The 22,486-nt window shown below is 53.6% G+C and overlaps 1 protein-coding gene across 10 annotated transcripts in view; it reads right to left on the bottom strand.

Moving 5' to 3' along the window:
• Positions 1-22,486, bottom strand: part of ABCC9 (ATP binding cassette subfamily C member 9) — a 138,825-nt gene that overhangs the window by 68,267 nt on the left and 48,072 nt on the right. For 7 of the 10 annotated variants that reach the window (XM_073650547.1, XM_073650546.1, XM_073650550.1 and 4 more), the window contains 4 exons: positions 18,396-18,501; positions 12,842-12,871; positions 10,286-10,324; positions 9,467-9,568 (listed from right to left, as the gene is read on the bottom strand). In XM_073650547.1, coding sequence (XP_073506648.1) covers positions 9,467-9,568; positions 10,286-10,324; positions 12,842-12,871; positions 18,396-18,501 — 277 coding nt within the window. The remainder of the gene's footprint in view (positions 1-9,466; positions 9,569-10,285; positions 10,325-12,841; positions 12,872-18,395; positions 18,502-22,486) is intronic. The other 3 variants (XM_073650549.1, XM_073650555.1, XM_073650548.1) reach the window with 2 other exon arrangements.

Raw genomic sequence — 22,486 nt, 5'->3', positions numbered from 1 at the left:
CCTTTCGGAAACCTCTAGGGCACGGTATTTGGTCTTCACGCGTAGCAGGGGCCCGACTAGATCCGATGACACCAGAATCGGCTCCCTAGGACTGTCCATTAAGGAAGTATAGCCCATTTTAGTTCTTGCAGTTTTTAGCTGAGAGAGGCCAGTTGTGGAGATTAAGGTCCAGCCACGGGGCAGGAGAGCGGGTGACCCAGAGGGGTTAAGAGCTCCAGCAGCCCTAGCTCCGTGTCTTTTTTCCTGGGAGGTCGTGACGACATGTCGTGTGGGAGAAGTCCTGCAACAAAGGGGACCACAAGCCTCCCATTTGGCAGACCCTCCCCCCGCAAGCCAGGCCTTCCATCTGACTGATAACTGACTCTTAATATCTGCTTCTATCTTTTGTACCACTACTATTGTGTTTGCATCTCTGACCATTATGTATGTATAACCCTTATGTATATAGTGTATTGTCTAGTGTGCCCTTAAGGCGATTAAATATATAATTTAACCTTGGGCTGCTCTTTTACCTCGATCCACCAACCCACACATCTGTTGTTCGGCTTAATCCTTATGCTACCGGGGCGGGTTTTTGGCCCGATATAATTCCTGTTAATGGACCAGGGACTCATATCTAACAGAAACTGGTGGCAGCTCTACCAGGCCTACAATGTTCTGCTTCACTGGAGCTAGTGAAGGAGCCTCTCAGCCTGTTAAGGGTGTGAGCGAGTGTGGTGCCACGTCAGTGACTGAGTGGGCCACCTCTTTTCATTCCCGATGCTTTCCTGCACCCGTGTGGACAGGGGTGTCTGTGTAGAACTGTACCAATCTGACCTTACACGTCCCCGAGGAGTCCGGAACATCACGTTGGTGCAAAGGGCAGATCTATATCACGTTTTCCGTCTGACGTAATTGTGATGTCAGGCGGTTCACAAGTGGTGGCAGCCGTGGGATTTTGCAGGATCTCTCTGCTGCCATTCATCACAAGTGGTGGCAGCGATGGAATTCTGCGGGATCTTTCTGGTGCTATTCTTCACACCATCTACAAGAGGCTCAAGAAGGAGAAGCTGAGAGAGAGCTAGAGTGGTTGCCAGAGGACAATCTGGCGACCCTAATGCAATGCCTGAACGATTTGGACCGTGAGCAACCACATGAGGAGGTCAGTTCAGACGTAGATGAGGGACATCGCCAGATGGCGGAGGATCAACCGAGTTGAGGAGGATGCTGGACGCACTAGAAGAGGGGTCCACGGAGTGCTAAGGAAATATCTGGGTGTGCATGTAGCAGTAACCCCCACTCGCTCCAGTGCAGAGGACATTGGATAACAGGAGAGAGGGGCCTGCATCTTTAAGGTACCGGGATATACCACAGTTCAATGAGGACACCTCAGATATTGATGAACATCTCCAGTTTGAGAACCTCTGCCTCCTGCCACTTACTAAAGATTATGGGACCAATGCACATAGAGCAGAGTCCACGGCTCTAACGGATGCAGACTTTTTACAGCACGGAGCACCGGTTATATCAATCTTATTGTTGTGTTTAATTAGACATTCGGGTGCTCATCAGTTTAGCCTCAGGAATCAATGCTTCCATTCAGTGACAGAAAGCAGAGGAAGACGTGCATGCTGGATCTTATGTACACATAAGGCCAGACCCAAGAATGGTAGTCAAGGAACTCAATCATCCCATTAATAATTCCATTAACAGCTGCAAGTCCCATTGTGTGGATGGGGATAGTAGACCCAGGGAAGCAATCACCACAGGGAGTCTCACATGCAGTCCCAAGTTATGGGCTTCTGGGATATTCTTCATTCTTTCAGCTAAAAGCAAATATTTAAGGGGAGGGTGTGAACACTTTTACCCATTCGAGGGGCTGATCCCAGTAGAAAGTAGGAAAAGAAGCCACATGTTTAATCCGAGAGTTGGGGAAGTGAAGTAGAGAGGTGAAGACCTAAGCTGAGGTCCTGGAGCCCATGGATGGATGGATGGCCTATGGAGTTTGGAAATTGATTGCAAGCGGGGCAGGATAAACGTGCTACAGTTGTGGGATCAGTCGTCTGGATGTGGTGAACTGTTGCTATTAGATTTCTTTTGCTTCTATCGTGTTATCTGTCGTCTGGAGGATCGTGGACTGTGACTACAGACTATACTGGCTGGAGATACGAAAACTATGGGCTAACCAAAAGTTGAGAGACTGAGCATCGCCTGGTACGGGGGCAGTGGGACTACCGCCCCGGGGAGGGGATCTTGTGGACTGGAGGCAATGTATTTTGGCCATGGTTTTAACCCCTTTCCGATGACGTCAGTAATAGTATGTAGCTGCGCCCTGGGACTTATGGACCAGCTACGTACTATTACGCATAATGCGATCGCGCCCACACACAAGCGGTGCGGGGCGATCGCCACTGGGTGTCAGCTGATTGTCACAGCTGACACCCGGTGCTATGTGCAGGGAGCAGTCCTGCACCTCTCCTTGCACATTAAACCCCGCAATGCTGCGATTAAAGTCGATCGCAGCACTGCGGGGGCAAGGGGGGAGGTAAGCGAGATATTCACCTCCTCTCTGGCCTCCAGAGATGTCTGCAGCGGCTTCCGGATGTTGTCATGACGACCCGATGTTGTCATGACAACATCCGGGTCACCAGGAGGCAGGACGTTACTTTGGTCACGCGCAGTGCGTGACCAAAGTAATGTCTCACCTGTGTGCAGATCTGACAGGCTGCATGACAAAGGGAGCTGCTGCTCTCTATGTTATACAGCCGATCATAGTGGGACAATGTGTAAAAGTAAAAAAAAAAGTGCCAGAAAAAAAAAAAAAAATTGTAAAAATATAAAAAAAAAAAAAAAAAAGAAATGAAAAAAATAATCCCCCCAAAAATAAAAATATATTGTACCCATAATATTTATTTATTATGAAAAAAATAAAAATAAAACAATAAAAGTACACATATTTGGTATCGCCGCATCCGGAACGACCTGACCTATAAAATTGTTCCACTAGTTAACCCCCTTAGTGAACACGGTAAAAAAATAAAATAAAATACGAAGCAAAAAACAATGCTTTATCATCATATCGCCAAACAAAAAATGGAATAACACACGATCAAAATAAAAATGGTACCGCTGAAAACGTCATCTTGTCCCACAAAAAACAAGTCGCCATAAAGCTCCATCAGCCGAAAAATAAAAAAGTTATAGCTCTCAGAATAAAGCGATGCAAAAAAAATTATTTTTTCTAGAAAATAGATTTTATTGTGTAAAAGCGCCAAAACATAAAAAAAGATATAAATGTGACACCGCGGTAAACATACTGACCCGAAGAATAACGCGGAATTATCAATTTTACCACACGCGGAACGGCATAAAAAAAACCCAAAAAAACAATTCCGAAATTGGTGGTTTTTGTTTATTCTGCCTCCCAAAAATCGGAATAGAAAGCGATCAAAAAATGTCACGTGCCCGAAAATGGTATCAATAACAACGTCAACTTGTCCCGCAAAAAACAAGCCGTCACATGACTATCGGCCAAAATATGGAAAAATTATAGCTCTCAAAACATGATTATGCAAAAACTAGTCTTTGCAACAACAAAAAAAGGGTCTTTTAGTGTGTGACAGCTGTCAATCATAAAAACCCAACATGAATCTGGTATCGCTGTAATCGCACCGACCCGAAGAATAAAGTCGCCTAATCACTTATACCGCACGAGGAACGGCGTAAAAAATAAACTCTAGGGTTAGGGTGGTGTTAGGGTTAGCGTTGGGCTAGAGTTAGGGTTGGGGTTAGGGTTGGGCTAGGGTTAGGGTTGGGGTTTGGGTGGTGTTAGGGTTAGCGTTGGGCTAGAGTTAGGGTTGGGGTTAGGGTTGGGCTAGGGTTAGGGTTGGGGTTCGGGTGGTGTTAGGGTTAGGGTTGGGCTAGGGTTAGGGTTGGGGTTGTATTAGGGTTGGGATTAGGGTTAAAAAATGATGACAATATGGCGACCAGTGTTGAGCGCAAGTGCTCGCTACTTGAGTTTGCATCGGGTGCTCGGGTATGCACCGAGTATTGCGGGTGCTCGAGCCTCTGCCCCATATGCTTCGCGGCCCAAAAAAACCTTGCGGGGATTGCCTGCCATGCACGAGCGATCCACGCATGGTTTTTTTTGGGTGTCTAATAACCGTGAAACATGCGGGTGGGGACTCGAGCATGTCACTCCAGCACGTGCGATACATGGTGCATACCTGAGTACCCGATGCAAACTCAAGTAGCGAGCACTTGCGCTCAAGACTAATGACAACTTATTCAATATGATGACCTAATGTTATCAAATTCTGTGTCGTACCTCTGGGTTTAAAATGCTCACTATACCCCTTGATAAAATCCTTGAGGGGTGTAGTTTCCAAAATGGGGTCACTTGTGGGGGGTTTCCACTATTTCGGCACATCAGGGGCTCTCCAAACGCGACATGGCGTCCGCTCTTGATTCCAGCCGATTTTGTGTTCAAAAAGTCACACAGCGCTCCTTCCCTTCTGAACCCTGCCGTGCACCCAAACAGTGTATTTTCCCCACATATGGGGCATTGGCGTATGCAGGAGAAATTGCAAAACAATTTTTAGGTTTCATTTTTTCCTCTTACCCTTGTGAAAATAAAAAATTTGGGGCTAAAAGATAATTTTTGTGGAAAAAGTTTGATTTTTTTAATTTTCGCGGCTCCATGTTATAAACTTCTGTGAATCACCTGAGGGTTCAGGGTTCTCACCACACATCTAGATAAGTTCCCTGAGGGGTCTAGTTTCCAAAATGGGGTCACTTGGGGGGGGGGGTTCCACTGTTTAGGCACATCAGGGGCTCTCCAAACACAACATTGCGTCCGCTAATTATTCAAGCAAATTTTACATTCAAAAAGTCAAATGGTGCTCCTTCCCTTCTGAACCCTGACGTGCGCCCAAACAGTGGTTTTCCCCCACATATGGGGTATCTGCGTGTTCAGGAGAAATTGCACAACCAGTTGCATGGTGCAATTTATCCTATTACCCTTATGAAAATGCAAAACTGGGGGCTCAAAAACATTTTTGTGGGAAAAATGTGAAAATTTTATTTTCACAGTTCCATGTTATAAACTTCTGTGAAGCACCTGAGGATTCAAGGAGCTCACCACACATCTAGATAAGTTCCCTGAGGGTTCTAGTTTCCAAAATGGTGTCACTTGTGAGGGGTTTCCACTGTTTAGGCACATCAGGAGCTCCCCAAACACAACATGGCGTCCGCTAATTATTCAAGCAAATTTTACATTCAAAAGTCAAATGGTGCTCCTTCCCTTCTGAACCCTGACGTGCGCCCAAACAGTGGTTTTCCCCCACATATGGGGTATCTGCGTGTTCAGGAGAAATTGCACAACCAGTTGCATGGTGCAATTTATCCTATTACCCTTATGAAAATGCAAAACTGGGGGCTCAAAAACATTTTTGTGGGAAAAATGTGAAAATTTTATTTTCACAGTTCCATGTTATAAACTTCTGTGAAGCACCTGAGGATTCAAGGAGGTCACCACACATCTAGATAAGTTCCCTGAGGGTTCTAGTTTCCAAAATGGTGTCACTTGTGAGGGGTTTCCACTGTTTAGGCACATCAGGAGCTCCCCAAACACAACATGGCGTCCGCTAATTATTCAAGCAAATTTTACATTCAAAAGTCAAATGGCGCTCCTTCCCTTCTGAGCCCTGTCGTGCACCCAAACAATGGTTTTCCCCCACATATGGGGTATCTGCTTACTCAGGGGAAATTGCACAACAAATTTTGGGGTCCATTTTTTCCTGATACCTTAACAAAAATAAAAAAATTGGGTCTAAAGTAACATTTTTGTGAAAAAAGTTAAATGTTAATTTTTTTCTTCCCCATTCCAAAAATTCCTGTGAAGCACCTGAAGGGTTAATAAAGTTCTTGAATGAGGTTTTGAGCACCTTGAGGGGTGCAGTTTTTAGAATGGTGTCACTTTTGGGTATTTTCTGTCATAAAGGCCCCTCAAAGTGACTTCAAATGTGATGTGGTCCCTAAAAAAATGGTTTTGCAAATGTTGTTGTAAAAATGAAAAATAGTTGGTCAATTTTCAACTCTTATAACTTCCTAACAAAAAAAAATGTTGGTTCCAAAATTGTGATAATGTAAAGTAGACATGTGGGAAATGTTATTTATTAACTATTTTGTGTGACATATCGCTCTGATTTAAGGGCATAAAAATTCAAATTTTGAAAATTGAGAAATTTTCAAAATTTTCACCAAATTTCTGTTTTTTTCACAAATAAACGCAAGTGATATCGAAGAAATTTTACCACAATCATGAAGTACAATATGTCACGAAAAAACAGTCTCAGAATAAGGGGGGATCAGTTGAAGCTCCAGAGGTATTAACTCAAATTGACAGTGGTCAGATTTGTAAAAATTGGCCCGGTCATTAACGTGCAAACCACCCTCAGCGCTAAAGGGGTTAAGGAATAAAATAATGTTGCATCATTAACCAGTCTAATGATTATTACAACCCACGATGACCAACCTCACCAAGAGCCTACAGCCAACCTCATTGAGCGCGCACGGCCAACCTCACCTAGTGCCTACAGCCAACCTCACCTAGTGCCTACAGCCAACCTCACCTAGTGCCTACAGCCATCCTCACCTAGTGCCTACAGCCAACCTCACCTAGTGCCTACAGCCAACCTCACCTAGTGCCTACAGCCAACCTCACCTAGTGCCTACAGCCAACCTCATTGAGCGCGCACGGCCAACCTCACCTAGTGCCTATAGCAAACCTCACCTAGTGCCTACAGCCAACCTCACCTAGTGCCTACAGCCATCCTCACCTAGTGCCTACAGCCAACCTCACCTAGTGCCTACAGCCAACCTCACCTAGTGCCTACAGCCAACCTCACCTAGTGACTACAGCCAACCTCACCTAGTGCCTACAGCCAACCTCACCTAGTGCCTACAGCCATCCTCACCTAGTGACTACAGCCAACCTCACCTAGTGCCTACAGCCAACCTCACCTAGTGCCTACAGCCAACCTCACCTAGTGCCTACAGCCAACCTCACCTAGTGCCTACAGCCAACCTCATTGAGCGCGCACGGCCAACCTCACCTAGTGCCTATAGCCAACCTCACCTAGTGCCTACAGCCAACCTCACCTAGTGCCTACAGCCAACCTCATTGAGCGCGCACGGCCAACCTCACCTAGTGCCTATAGCCAACCTCACCTAGTGCCTACAGCCAACCTCACCTAGTGCCTACAGCCATCCTCACCTAGTGCCTACAGCCAACCTCACCTAGTGCCTACAGCCAACCTCACCTAGTGCCTACAGCCAACCTCACCTAGTGACTACAGCCAACCTCACCTAGTGCCTACAGCCAACCTCACCTAGTGCCTACAGCCATCCTCACCTAGTGACTACAGCCAACCTCACCTAGTGCCTACAGCCAACCTCACCTAGTGCCTACAGCCAACCTCACCTAGTGCCTACAGCCAACCTCACCTAGTGCCTACAGCCAACCTCATTGAGCGCGCACGGCCAACCTCACCTAGTGCCTATAGCCAACCTCACCTAGTGCCTACAGCCAACCTCACCTAGTGCCTACAGCCAACCTCACCTAGTGCCTACAGCCAACCTCACCTAGTGACTACAGCCAACCTCACCTAGTGCCTACAGCCAACCTCACCTAGTGCCTACAGCCATCCTCACCTCGTGACTACAGCCAACCTCACCTAGTGCCTACAGCCAACCTCACCTAGTGCCTACAGCCAACCTCACCTAGTGCCTACAGCCAACCTCACCTAGTGCCTACAGCCAACCTCATTGAGCGCGCACGGCCAACCTCACCTAGTGCCTATAGCCAACCTCACCTAGTGCCTACAGCCAACCTCACCTAGTGCCTACAGCCAACCTCACCTAGTGCCTACAGCCAACCTCACCTAGTGACTACAGCCAACCTCACCTAGTGCCTACAGCCAACCTCACCTAGTGCCTACAGCCATCCTCACCTAGTGACTACAGCCAACCTCACCTAGTGCCTACAGCCAACCTCACCTAGTGCCTACAGCCAACCTCACCTAGTGCCTACAGCCAACCTCACCTAGTGCCTACAGCCAACCTCACCTAGTGCCTACAGCCATCCTCACCTAGTGCCTACAGCCGTCCTCACCTAGTGCCTACAGCCATCCTCACCTAGTGCCTACAGCCATCCTCACCTTGTGCCTACAGCCATCCTCACCTAGTGCCTACAGCCATCCTCACCTTGTGCCTACAGCCATCCTCACCTAGTGCCTACAGCCATCCTCACCTAGTGCCTACAGCCATCCTCATCTAGTGCCTACAGCCATCCTCACCTTGTGCCTACAGCCATCCTCACCTAGTGCCTACAGCCATCCTCACCTAGTGCCTACAGCCATCCTCATCTAGTGCCTACAGCCATCCTCACCTAGTGCCTACAGCCATCCTCACCTAGTGCCTACAGCCAACCTCACCTAGTGCCTACAGCCAACCTCACCTAGTGCCTACAGCCATCCTCACCTAGTGCCTACAGCCATCCTCACCTTGTGCCTACAGCCATCCTCACCTAGTGCCTACAGCCATCCTCACCTAGTGCCTACAGTCATCCTCACCTAGTGCCTGCAGTCATCCTCACCTAGTGCCTACAGCCATCCTCACCTAGTGCCTACAGCCATCCTCACCTTGTGCCTACAGCCATCCTCACCTAGTGCCTACAGCCATCCTCACCTAGTGCCTACAGTCATCCTCACCTAGTGCCTACAGCCATCCTCACCTAGTGCCTACAGCCATCCTCATCTAGTGCCTACAGCCATCCTCACCTTGTGCCTACAGCCATCCTCACCTAGTGCCTACAGCCATCCTCACCTAGTGCCTACAGCCAACCTCACCTAGTGCCTACAGCCATCCTCACCTAGTGCCTACAGCCATCCTCACCTAGTGCCTACAGCCATCCTCACCTAGTGCCTACAGCCATCCTCACCTAGTGCCTACAGCTAACCTCACCGAGAGCAAATGGCCGACCACACCGAGCGCAAATGACCGACCACACCGAGCGTACACAGCCAACCTCACTTAGTGCCTACAGTCGACCTCACCGAGCTCACACGGCCAACCTCATCAAGCGAGCATGGCCAACCTCACCTAGTGCCTACAGTCGACCTCACCGAGCTCACACGGCCAACCTCATCAAGCGAGCATGGCCAACCTCACCTAGTGCCTACAGCGGACCTCACCGAGTGCACACAACCAACCAAGGCCAACCTCACCGAGAGCTGGTGGCCGACCTCAGAAAGCACACATGACTGAATTAACAGAGCGCGTGCGGCCGACCTCATCACTGTATGTATTGGAGGCGTCGGGCGGAACAGAGGAGGCACACAGATTGCAGTATTACTCGGCGGTACTATCTGGCGGTGTGTGAGGCTTACACTGGGCGCAGGCGGCAGCTCCGACCTCCGGTCCTCACCTCTGTTTGTTGAATGGGCTCCCAAATGTAATGTTCTCCTCCACAGTGGCGTTCAGCAGCCATGGCTTCTGTCCAGCATACGCCACCGAGTACCGATTCTTACTGGAAATGGAGAGAGAAGATCAGAGACCGAGAAACCAGCGAGGAACAGCCGGTGCCCGCGAGGAACAGCCGGGGCCCTCGAGGAACAGCCGGGGCCTGCGAGGAACAGCCGGGGCCTGCGAGGAACAGCCGATGCCCGCGAGGAACAGCCGGGGCCCTCGAGGAACAGCCGGGGCCTGCAAGGAACAGCCGGGGCCTGTGAGGAACAGCCGGGGCCCTCGAGGAACAGCCGGGGCCTGCGAGGAACAGCCGGGGCCTGTGAGGAACAGCCGGGGCCCTCGAGGAACAGCCGGGGCCTGCAAGGAACAGCCGGGGCCTGTGAGGAACAGCCGGGGCCCTCGAGGAACAGCCGGGGCCTGCGAGGAACAGCCGGGGCCTGCGAGGAACAGCCTCAACATGAACTGTGCCCCAACCTCAGCTTTTATGTGAGGGCCCCGTGCAATGAGCTGAAGGGCCCGGACAGGTGGTCACACATGAGGGCGGCACACACAGGCGATCATGCGACAGACGAGCGGCTCTGAAAATGAGAACGGACGGGAGGGAAGAAATGGTTAATGGATCAGGGGAAGATGAGGCTGAAAATGAAGAGTCTGAGGTTACTGGACACGGACCCCCGGGAGGTGGAGACACACGACCACCAGCAACTATAGATCCCCCCGATCACCCACAGGTTACAGGATCACAGATCACCAGGAACACCAGGCACAGAGACAATACCTGTCCTCATCACCAGGGGGCGCCGCACCCGCTCCTGCGCTGCAAATTACCGTAAAGAGATTCAGAATGAGAGAAATGCAAGATATCTCCAGACGATAACTACTCCAGTCACCTCCAGAGCTGCAGTCACTATTCTGCTGTTACATCATGTCTTATCCTCCAGTCACCTCCGGAGCTGCAGTCACTATTCTGCTGTTACATCGTGTCTTATCCTGCAGTCACCTCCAGAGCTGCACTCACTATTCTGCTGTTACATCATGTCTTATCCTCCAGTCACCTCCAGAGCTGCAGTCACTATTCTGCTGTTACATTGTGTCTTATCCTCCAGTCACCTCCAGAGCTGCACTCACTATTCTGCTGTTACATCATGTCTTATCCTCCAGTCACCTCCAGAGCTGCACTCACTATTCTGTTGTTACATCATGTCTTATCCTCCAGTCACCTCCAGAGCTGCACTCACTATTCTGCTGTTACATCATGTCTTATCCTCCAGTCACCTCCAGAGCTGCAGTCACTATTCTGCTGTTACATCGTGTCTTATCCTCTAGTCACCTTCAGAGCTGCACTCACTATTCTGTTGTTACATTGTGTCGTATCCACCAGTCACCTCCAGAGCTGCAGTCACTAATCTGCTGTTACATCGTGTCTTATCCTCCAGTCACCTCCAGAGCTGCAGTCACTATTCTGCTGTAACATCATGTCTTATCCTCCAGTCACCTCCAGAGCTGCAGTCACTATTCTGCTGTTACATCATGTCTTACTCTCCAGTCACCTCCAGAGCTGCAGTTACTATTCTGCTGTTACATCATGTCTTATCCTCCAGTCACCTCCAGAGCTGCACTCACTATTCTGCTGTTACATCATGGATTATCCTCCAGTCACCTTCAGAGCTGCAGTCACTATTCTGCTGTTACATCATGTCTTATCCTCCAGTCACCTCCAGAGCTGCAGTTACTATTCTGCTGTTACATCATGTCTTATCCTCCAGTCACCTCCAGAGCTGCAGTCTCTATTCTGCTGTTACATCATGTCTTATCCTCCGGTCACCTCCAGAGCTGCACTCACTATTCTGCTGTTACATCATGTCTTATCCTCCAGTCACCTCCAGAGCTGCACTCACTATTCTGCTCTTACATCATGTCTTATCCTCCAGTCACCTCCAGAGCTGCACTCACTATTCTGCTCTTACATCATGTCTTATCCTCCAGTCACCTCCAGAGCTGCAGTCACTATTCTGCTGTTACATCATGTCTTATCCTCCAGTCACCTCCAGAGCTGCAGTCACTATTCTGCTGTTACATCATGTCTTATCCTCCAGTCACCTCCAGAGCTGCAGTCACTATTCTGCAGTTACATCGTGTCTTATCCTCCAGTCACCTCCAGAGCTGCACTCACTATTCTGCTGTTACATCGTGTCTTATCCTCCAGTCACCTCCAGAGCTGCAGTCACTATTCTGCTGTTACATCATGTCTTATCCTCCAGTCACCTCCAGAGCTGCACTCACTATTCTGCTGTTACATCAGGTCTTATTCTCCAGTCACCTCCAGAGCTGCAGTCACTATTCTGCTGTTACATTGTGTCTTACTCTCCAGTCACCTCCAGAGCTGCAGTCACTATTCTGCTGTTACATCATGTCTTACTCTCCAGTCACCTCCAGAGCTGCAGTTACTATTCTGCTGTTACATCATGTCTTATCCTCCAGTCACCTCCAGAGCTGTAGTCACTATTCTGCTGTTACATCATGTCTTACTCTCCAGTCACCTCCAGAGCTGCAGTCACTATTCTGCTGTTACATCATGTCTTATCCTCCAGTCACCTCCAGAGCTGCAGTCACTATTCTGCTGTTACATTGTGTCTTACTCTCCAGTCACCTCCAGAGCTGCAGTCACTATTCTGCTGTTACATCGTATCTTATCCTCCAGTCACCCCCAGAGCTGCAGTCACTATTCTGCTGTTACATCATGTCTTATCCTCCAGTCACCTCCAGAGCTGCACTCACTATTCTGTTGTTACATTGTGTCGTATCCACCAGTCACCTCCAGAGCTGCAGTCACTATTCTGCTGTTACATCGTGTCTTATCCTCCAGTCACCTCCAGAGCTGCAGTCACTATTCTGCTGTTACATCATGTCTTATCCTCCAGTCACCTCCAGAGCTGCAGTCACTATTCTGCAGTTACATCGTGTCTTATCCTCCAGTCACCTCCAGAGCTGCAGTCACTATTCTGCTGTTACATCGTGTCTTATCCTCCAGTCACCTCCAGAGCTGCAGTCACTATTCTGCTGTTACATCATGTCTTATCCTCCAGTCACCTCCAGAGCTGCACTCACTATTCTGCTGTTACATCATGTCTTATCCTCCAGTCACCTCCAGAGCTGCAGTCACTATTCCGATTTATACTCTAAAGAGGCGACTGTAGGACAGGTGACTGCAATCTATTACTCTCCGTTATCAGCCATTCTGCGGTCAGTTCTGGTGGGCTGTGGGTTGACCTGTACGGTGGTCTCGTCTCCCCCTGCATATGTGGCCCCCCGCCTCTCCCGTGGCTGATGATACCTGTACGTCTCGTCTCCATCCGAGAGGAACCTAAAATGTGCAGCAAATAATGGTTATATAAAGTGTCGCCCCCGTAATCAGTGCAGTCACCGCAAAGATCGCAGGACAGCGACTAGAAAACAGAGGGAAAAAAGGAGGAAAGTATCACACGGGAGGAGCTGAGATACAGCAGCTCAGGAATACAGGATGGGGTGTATCACTGCGGCTTAGATACCTCTCCTCAAGAGGACAGTGTGGGGTGTATCACCGCAGCTTGGATACCTCTCCCCAGGGGTGCAGGGTGGACTTGGATACCTCTCCTCGGGGGCACAGGGTGGGTTTGGATACCTCTCCCCGGGGGCGCAGGGTGGGCTTAGATACCTCTCCCCGGGGACGCAGGGAGGGCTTGGATACCTCTCCCCGGGGGCACAGGGTGGGTTTGGATACCTCTCCCCGGGGACGCAGGGAGGGCTTGGATACCTCTCCCCGGGGACGCAGGGTGGGCTTGGATACCTCTCCTTGGGAGCACAGGGTGGACTTGGATACCTCTCCTCGGGGGCACAGGGTGGGTTTGGATACCTCTCCCCGGGGGCGCAGGGTGGGCTTAGATACCTCTCCCCGGGGACGCAGGGAGGGCTTGGATACCTCTCCCCGGGGGCACAGGGTGGGTTTGGATACCTCTCCCCGGGGACGCAGGGAGGGCTTGGATACCTCTCCCCGGGGACGCAGGGTGGGCTTGGATACCTCTCCTCGGGGATGCGGGGTGGGCTTGGATACCTCTCCCTGGGGGCGCAGGGTGGGCTTGGATACCTCTCCGCAGGGGCACAGGGTGGGCTTGGATATCTCTCCCCGGGGGCGCAGGGTGGGCTTGGATACCTCTGCTCGGGGATGCGGGGTGGGCTTCGATACCTCTCCCCGGGGGCGCAGGGTGGGCTTGGATACCTCTCCCCGGGGGCACAGGGTGGGTTTGGATACCTCTCCCCGTGGACGCAGGGAGGGCTTGGATACCTCTCCCCGGGGACGCAGGGTGTGCTTGGATACCTCTCCCCGGGGGCGCAGGGTGGGCTTGGATACCTCTCCTCGGGGACGCGGGGTGGGCTTGGATACCTCTCCCTGGGGGCGCAGGGTGGGCTTGGATACCTCTCCGCAGGGGCGCAGGGTGGGCTTGGATATCTCTCCCCGGGGGCGCAGGGTGGGCTTGGATACCTCTCCCCGGGGGCGCAGTGTGGGCTTGGATACCTCTCCTCTGGGGCGCAGGGTGGGCTTGGATACCTCTCTCCAGGGGCACAGGGTGGGCTTGGATACGTCTCCCCGGGGGCGCAGGGTGGGCTTGGATACCTCTCCCCGGGGGCGCAGGGTGGGCTTGGATACCTCTCCTCAAGGGCACAATGTGGGGTGCATCACCGCAACTTGGATACCTCTCCTCGGGGGCGCAGGGTGGGCTTGGATACCTCTCCCTGGGGGGCGCAGGGTGGGCTTGGATACCTCTCCTCTGGGGCGCAGGGTGGGCTTGGATACTTCTCCCCGGGGGCGCAGTGTGGGCTTGGATACCTCTCCTCGGGGGCGCAGGGTGGGCTTGGATACCTCGCCCCGGGGGCGCAGGGTGGGATTGGATACCTCTCCTCGGTGGTGCAGGGTTGGTTTGGATACCCCTCTCCGGGGGCGCAGGGTGGGCTTGGATACCTCTCCTCGGTGGTGCAGGGTGGGCTTGGATACCTCTCCTCTGGGGCGCAGGGTGGGCTTGGATACCTCTATCCGGGGACACAGGGTGGGCTTGGATATCTCTCCCCGGGGGTGCAGGGTGGGCTTGGTTACCTCTCCCCGGGGGCACAGGGTGGGCTTGGATACCTCTCCTCAAGGGCACAATGTGGGGTGCATCACCGCAACTTGGATAACTCTCCTGGGGGGCGCAGGGTGGGCTTGGATACCTCTCCCCGGGGGGCGCAGGGTGGGCTTGGATACCTCTCACGGGGGCGCAGTGTGGGCTTGGATACCTCTCCTTGGGGGCGCAGGGTGGGCTTGGATACCTCTCCGCGGGGGCGCAGGATGGGCTTAGATACCTCTCCTCGGTGGTGCAGGGTGGCCTTGGATACCTCTCTCCGGGGGTGCAGGGTGGGCTTGGATACCTCTCCGCGGGGGCGCAGGGTGGGCTTGGATACCTCTCCGCGGGGGCGCAGGGTGGGCTTGGATACCTCTCCGCGGGGGTGCAGGGTGGGCTTGGATACCTCTCCGCGGGAACGCAGGGTGGGCTTGGATACCTCTCCCCGGGGGAGCAGGGTAGACTTGGATACCTCTCCGCGGGGTTCCAGGGTGGGCTTGGACACCTCTCCGCGGGGGCGCAGGGTGGGCTTGGATACCTCTCCTTGGGGGCGCAGGGTGGGTTTGGATACCTCTCGGCGGGGGTGCAGGGTGGGCTTGGATACCTCTCGGCGGGGGTGCAGGGTGGGCTTGGATACCTCTCCTCGGGGGCGCAGGGTGGGCTTGGATACCTCTCCCCGGGGGCGCAGGGTGGGCTTGGATACCTCTCCGCGGGGGGTGCAGGGTGGGCTTGGATACCTCTCGGCGGGGGCGCAGGGTGGGCTTGGATACCTCTCGGCAGGGGTGCAGGGTGGGCTTGGATACCTCTAGGCAGGGGTGCAGGATGGGCTTGGATACCTTGCCCCGGGGGCGCAGGGTGGGCTTGGATACCTCTCGGCAGGGGTGCAGGGTGGGCTTGGATACCTCTCCCCGGGGAGCGCAGGGTGGGCTTGGATACCTCTCGGCGGGGGCGCAGGGTGGGCTTTGATACCTCTCTCCGGGGGTGCAGCAGGGTGGGCTTGGATACTTCTCGGCGGGGTGCAGGGTGGGCTTGGATACCTCTCCTCGGTGGTGCAGGGTGGCCTTGGATACCTCTCTCCGGGGGCGCAGGGTGGGCTTGGATACCTCTCCGCGGGGGCGCAGGGTGGGCTTGGATACCTCTCCTCGGGGGCGCAGGGTGGGCTTGGATACCTCTCCATGGGGGCGCAGGGTGGGCTTGGATACCTCTCCGCGGGGGGCATAGGGTGGGCTTGGATACCTCCCCCCGGGGGTGCAGGGTGGGCTTGGATACCTCTCCGCAGCGGCGCAGGGTGGGCTTGGATACCTCTCCGCGGGGGCGCAGGGTGGGCTTGGATATCTCTCTGCGGGGGCGCAGGGTGGGCTTGGATACCTCTCCGCGGGGGCGTAGGGTGGGCTTGGATACCTCTCCCCAGGGGTGCAGGGTGGGCTTGGATACCTCTCTCCGGGGGTGCAAGATGGGCTTGGATAACTCTCCGCGGGGGCGCAGGGTGGGCTTGGATACCTCTCTGCGGAGGCGCAGGGTGGGCTTTGATACCTCTCTCCGGGGGTGCAGGGTGGGCTTGGATACTTCTCGGCGGGGCGCAGGGTGGGCTTAGATACCTCTCCTCGGTGGTGCAGGGTGGCCTTGGATACCTCTCTCCGGGGGCGCAGGGTGGGCTTGGATACCTCTCCGCGGGGGCGCAGGGTGGGCTTGGATACCTCTCCGCGGGGGCGCAGGGTGGGCTTGGATACCTCTCGGCGGGGGCGCAGGGTGGGCTTGGATACCTCTCCGCGGGGGCGTAGGGTGGGCTTGGATACCTCTCCCCGGGGGTGCAGGGTGGGCTTGGATACCTCTCCGCGGGGGCGCAGGGTGGGCTTGGATACCTCTCCGCGGGGGCGCAGGGTGGGCTTGGATACCTCTCCGCGGGGGCGCAGGGTGGGCTTGGATACCTCTCCGCGGGGGCGTAGGGTGGGCTTGGATACCTCTCCCCGGGGGAGCAGGGTGGGCTTGGATACCTCTCTCCGGGGGCGCGAGATGGGCTTGGATACCTCTCCGCGGGGGCGCAGGGTGGGCTTGGATACCTTTCCGCGGGGGCGCAGGGTGGGCTTGGATACCTCTCCGCGGGGGCGCAGGGTGGGCTTGGATACCTCTCCGCGGGGGCGCAGGGTGGGCTTGGATACCTCTCCGCGGGGGCGCAGGGTGGGCTTGGATACCTCTCCGCGGGGGCGTAGGGTGGGCTTGGATACCTCTCCCCGGGGGAGCAGGGTGGGCTTGGATACCTCTCTCCGGGGGCGCGAGATGGGCTTGGATACCTCTCCGCGGGGGCGCAGGGTGGGCTTTGATACCTTTCCGCGGGGGCGCAGGGTGGGCTTGGATACCTCTCCGCGGGGGCGCAGGGTGGGCTTGGATACCTCTCCCCAGGGGCGCAGGGTGGGCTTGGATACCTCTCGGTGGGGGGTGCAGGGTGGGCTTGGATACCTCTCCTTGGGGGCGCAGGGTGGGTTTGGATACCTCTCCGCGGGGAGCAGGGTAGACTTGGATACCTCTCCGCGGGGGTGCAGGGTGGGCTTGGATACCTCTCCTTGGGAACGCAGGGTGGGCTTGGATACCTCTCCCCGGGGAGCAGGGTAGACTTGGATACCTCTCCGCGGGGGTGCAGGGTGGGCTTGCACACCTCTCTGCGGGGGCGCAGGGTGGGCTTGGATACCTCTCCTTGGGGGCGCAGGGTGGGTTTGGATACCTCTCCGCGGGAACGCAGGGTGGGCTTGGATACCTCTCGGCGGGGGTGCAGGGTGGGTTTGGATACCTCTCCTCGGGGGCGCAGGGTGGGCTTGGATACCTCTCCCCGGGGGCGCAGGGTGGGCTTGGATACCTCTCCGCGGGAGGAGCAGGGTGGGCTTGGATACCTCTCAGCGGGGGCGCAGGGTGGGCTTGGATACCTCTCGGCAGGGGTGCAGGGTGGGCTTGGATACCTCTCGGCAGGGGTGCAGGGTGGGCTTGGATACCTCTCGGCAGGGGTGCAGGGTGGGCTTGGATACCTCTCGGCGGGGGGCGCAGGGTGGGCTTGGATACCTCTCGGCAGGGGCGCAGGGTGGGCTTTGATACCTCTCCCCGGGGGCGCAGGGTGGGCTTGGATACCTCTCCCCGGGGGCGCAGGGTGGGCTTGGATACCTCTCCCCGGGGGCGCAGGGTGGGCTTGGATACCTCTCCTCGGGGGCGCAGGGTGGGCTTGGATACCTCTCGGCAGAGGTGCAGGGTGGGCTTGGATACCTCTCAGCGGGGGGCGCAGGGTGGGCTTTGACACCTTTCCCCGGGGGCGCAGGGTGGGCTTGGATACCTCTCTCCGGGGGCGCAGGGTGGGCTTGGATACCTCTCGGCGGGGGCGCAGGGTGGGCTTGGATACCTCTCGGCGGGGGCGCAGGGTGGGCTTTGATACCTCTCGGCGGGGGCGCAGGGTGGGCTTTGATACCTCTCCCCGGGGGCGCAGGGTGGGCTTGGATACCTCTCGGCGGGGGCGCAGGGTGGGCTTGGATACCTCTCCCCGGGGGCGCAGGGTGGGCTTGGATACCTCTCGGCGGGGGCGCAGGGTGGGCTTTGATACCTCTCCCCGGGGGCGCAGGGTGGGCTTGGATACCTCTCCTCGGGGGCGCAGGGTGGGCTTGGATACCTCTCCCCGGGGGCGCAGGGTAGGCTTGGATACCTCTCCGCGGGGGGTGCAGGGTGGGCTTGGATACCTCTCGGCGGGGGCGCAGGGTGGGATACCGCGGGCGCACTCACTTGCTCCAGCTCACTCTTCCCTCCAGCGTCTGCATCTCTCCCAGGATGGCGAGCAGCAGCGAGGATTTCCCGCAGCCGACCTGTCCGACCACCATGGTCAGCTGCCCTGCACAACACAGAGGTTACTGGCACCGCGTCCCCATGACAACACTGACAGACACAAAAATAATCACACCCCAACTACCGGGGCCACAGGACGTAAGCTCCGCCCCTGAGGAGCCCTGGAGACGGGAATAGTAGAATAGTGACTGCAGCTCTGGAGCTGAGTGGAGGATAAGACACGATGTAACAGCAGAATAGTGACTGCAGCTCTGGAGGTGAGTGGAGGATAAGACATGATGTGACAGCAGAATAGTGACTGCAGCTCTGGAGGTGACTGGAGGATAAGACACGATGTAACAGCAGAATAGTGACTGCAGCTCTGGAGGTGACTGGAGTATAAGACACGTTGTAACAGCAGAATAGTGACTGCAGCTCTGGAGCTGAGTGGAGGATAAGACATGATGTAACAGCAGAATAGTGACTGCAGCTCTGGAGGTGACTGGAGAGTAAGACATGATGTAACAGCAGAATAGTGACTGCAGCTCTGGAGGTGATTGGAGGATAAGACATGATGTAACAGCAGAATAGTGACTGCAGCTCTGGAGGTGACTGGAGAGTAAGACATGAAGTAACAGCAGAATAGTGAGTTCAGCTCTGGAGGTGACAGGAGGATAAGACATGATGTAACAGCAGAATAGTGACTGCAGCTCTGGAGGTGACTGGAGGATAAGACATGATGTAACAGCAGAATAGTGAGTGCAGCTCTGGAGGTGAGTGGAGTGTAAGACGTGATGTAATAGCAGAATAGTGAGTGCAGGTCTGGAGGTGACTGGAGGATAAGACACAATGTAACAGCAGAATAGTGAGTGCAGCTCTGGAGGTGAGTGGAGGGTAAGACGTGATGTAATAGCAGAATAGTGAGTGCAGCTCTGGAGGTGAGTGGAGTGTAAGACGTGATGTAATAGCAGAATAGTGACTGCAGCTCTGGAGGTGACTGGAGGATAAGACATGATGTAACAGCAGAATAGTGAGTGCAGCTCTGGAGGTGAGTGGAGTGTAAGACGTGATGTAATAGCAGAACACTGAGTGCAACTCTGGAGGTGACTGGAGGATAAGACACAATGTAACAGCAGAATAGTGACTGCAGCTCTGGAGGTGAGTGGAGGGTAAGACGTGATGTAACAGCAGAATAGTAAGTGCAGCTCTGGAGGTGAGTGGAGTGTAAGACGTGATGTAATAGCAGAATAGAGACTGCAGCTCTGGAGGTGACTGGAGGATAAGACACAATGTAACAGCAGAATAGTGAGTGCAGCTCTGGAGGTGACTAGAGGGTAAGACGTGATGTAATAGCAGAATAATGAGTGCAGCACTGGAGGTGACTGGAGGATAAGACACGATGTAACAGCAGAATAGTGACAGCAGCTCTGGAGGTGACTGGAGGATAAGACAAGATGTAAGAGCAGAATAGTGACTGCAGCTCTGGAGGTGACTGGAGGATAAGACCTGATGTAACAGCAGAATAGTGACCGCAGCTCTGGAGGTGACTGGAGGATAAGACCTGATGTAACAGCAGAATAGTGAGTGCAGCTCTGGAGGTGACTGGAAGATAAGACATGATGTAATAGCAGAATAATGACTGCTGCTCTGGAGGTGACTGGAGGATAAGACATGATGTAACAGCAGAATAGTGACTGCAGCTCTGGTGGTGAGTGGAGGGTAAGACACGATGTAACTGCAGAATAGTGACTGCAGCTCTGGAGGTGACTGGAGGATAAGACACGATGTAACAGCAGAATAGTGACTGCAGCTCTGGAGGTGACTGGAGGATAAGACAAGATGTAACAGCAGAATAGTGACTGCAGCTCTGGAGGTGACTGGAGGATAAGACCTGATGCAACAGCAGAATAGTGACTGCAGCTCTGGAGGTGACTGGAGGATAAGACATGATGTAACAGCAGAATAGTGAGTGCAGCTCTGGTGGTGATTGGAGGGTAAGACACGATGTAACAGCAGAATAGTGACTGCAGCTCTGGGGGTCACTGGAGGATAAGACATGATGTAATAGCAGAATACTGAGTGCAGCTCTGGAGGTGAGTGGAGGGTAAGACACGATGTAACAGCAGAATAGTGACTGCAGCTCTGGAGGTGACTGGAGGATAAGACACGATGTAACAGCAGAATAGTGACTGCAGCTCTGGAGGTGACTGGAGGATAAGACATGATGGAACAGCAGAATAGTGACTGCAGCTCTGGTGGTGAGTGGAGGGTAAGACACGATGTAACAGCAGAATAGTGACTGCAGCTCTGGAGGTGACTGGAGGATAAGACATGATGTAACAGCAGAATAGTGACTGCAGCTCTGGAGGTGAGTGGAGAATAAGACGTGATGTAATAGCAGAATACTGAGTGCAGCTCTGGAGGTGAGTGGAGGATAAGACAAGATGTAACAGCAGAATACTGAGTGCAGCTCTGGAGGTGAGTGGAGGATAAGACATGATGTAACAGCAGAATACTGAGTGCAGCTCTGGAGGTGAGTGGAGGATAAGACATGATGTAACAGCAGAATAGTGACTACAGCTCTGGAGGTGACTGGAGGATAAGATAAGATGTAACAGCAGAATAGTGACTGCAGCTGTGGAGGTGAGTGGAGGGTAAGACATGATGTAACAGCAGAATAGTGACTGCAGCTCTGGAGGTGACTGGAGGATAAGACATGATGTAACAGCAGAATAGTGAGTGCAGCTCTGGAGGTGAGTGGAGGGTAAGACATGATGTAACAGCAGAATAGTGACTGCAGCTCTGGAGGTGACTGGAGGATAAGACACAATGTAACAGCAGAATAGTGACTGCAGCTCTGGAGGTGACTGGAGGATAAGACACGATGTAACAGCAGAATAGTGACTGCAGCTCTGGAGGTGACTGGAGGATAAGACACAATGTAACAGCAGAATAGTGAGCGCAGCTCTGGAGGTGACTGGAGGATAAGACACGATGTAACAGCAGAATAGTGACTGCAGCTGTGGAGGTGAGTGGAGGGTAAGACATGATGTAACAGCAGAATAGTGACTGCAGCTCTGGAGGTGACTGGAGGATAAGACATGATGTAACAGCAGAATAGTGAGTGCAGCTCTGGAGGTGAGTGGAGGGTAAGACATGATGTAACAGCAGAATAGTGACTGCAGCTCTGGAGGTGACTGGAGGATAAGACACAATGTAACAGCAGAATAGTGACTGCAGCTCTGGAGGTGACTGGAGGATAAGACACAATGTAACAGCAGAATACTGATTGCAGCTCTGGAGGTGAGTGGAGGATAAGACATGATGTAACAGCAGAATACTGAGTGCAGCTCTGGAGGTGACTGGAGGATAAGACATGATGTAACAGCAGAATAGTGACTGCAGCTCTGGAGGTGAGTGGAGGATAAGACATGATGTAACAGCAGAATAGTGACTACAGCTCTGGAGGTGACTGGAGGATAAGATAAGATGTAACAGCAGAATAGTGACTGCAGCTCTGGAGGTGAGTGGAGGGTAAGACATGATGTAACAGCAGAATAGTGACTGCAGCTCTGGAGGTGACTGGAGGATAAGACATGATGTAACAGCAGAATAGTGAGTGCAGCTCTGGAGGTGAGTGGAGGGTAAGACATGATGTAACAGCAGAATAGTGACTGCAGCTCTGGAGGTGAGTGGAGGGTAAGACATGATGTAACAGCAGAATAGTGACTGCAGCTCTGGAGGTGAGTGGAGAATAAGACGTGATGTAATAGCAGAATAGTGACTGCAGCTCTGGAGGTGAGTGGAGAATAAGACGTGATGTAATAGCAGAATAGTGAGTGCAGCTCTGGAGGTGACTGGAGGATAAGACATGATGTAACAGCAGAATAGTGACTGCAGCTCTGGAGGTGAGTGGAGAATAAGACGTGATGTAATAGCAGAATAGTGACTGCAGCTCTGGAGGTGAGTGGAGAATAAGACGTGATGTAATAGCAGAATAGTGACTGCAGCTCTGGAGGTGAGTGGAGAATAAGACGTGATGTAATAGCAGA

This window comes from Phyllobates terribilis, unplaced genomic scaffold (assembly GCF_046119375.1).
Source record: "Phyllobates terribilis strain yellow unplaced genomic scaffold, ASM4611937v1 Scaffold_10__3_contigs__length_209671492, whole genome shotgun sequence".
In the NCBI taxonomy this organism is placed as follows: Eukaryota; Metazoa; Chordata; class Amphibia; order Anura; family Dendrobatidae; genus Phyllobates; species Phyllobates terribilis.
This window is presented reverse-complemented; position numbering and strand designations above follow the sequence as displayed.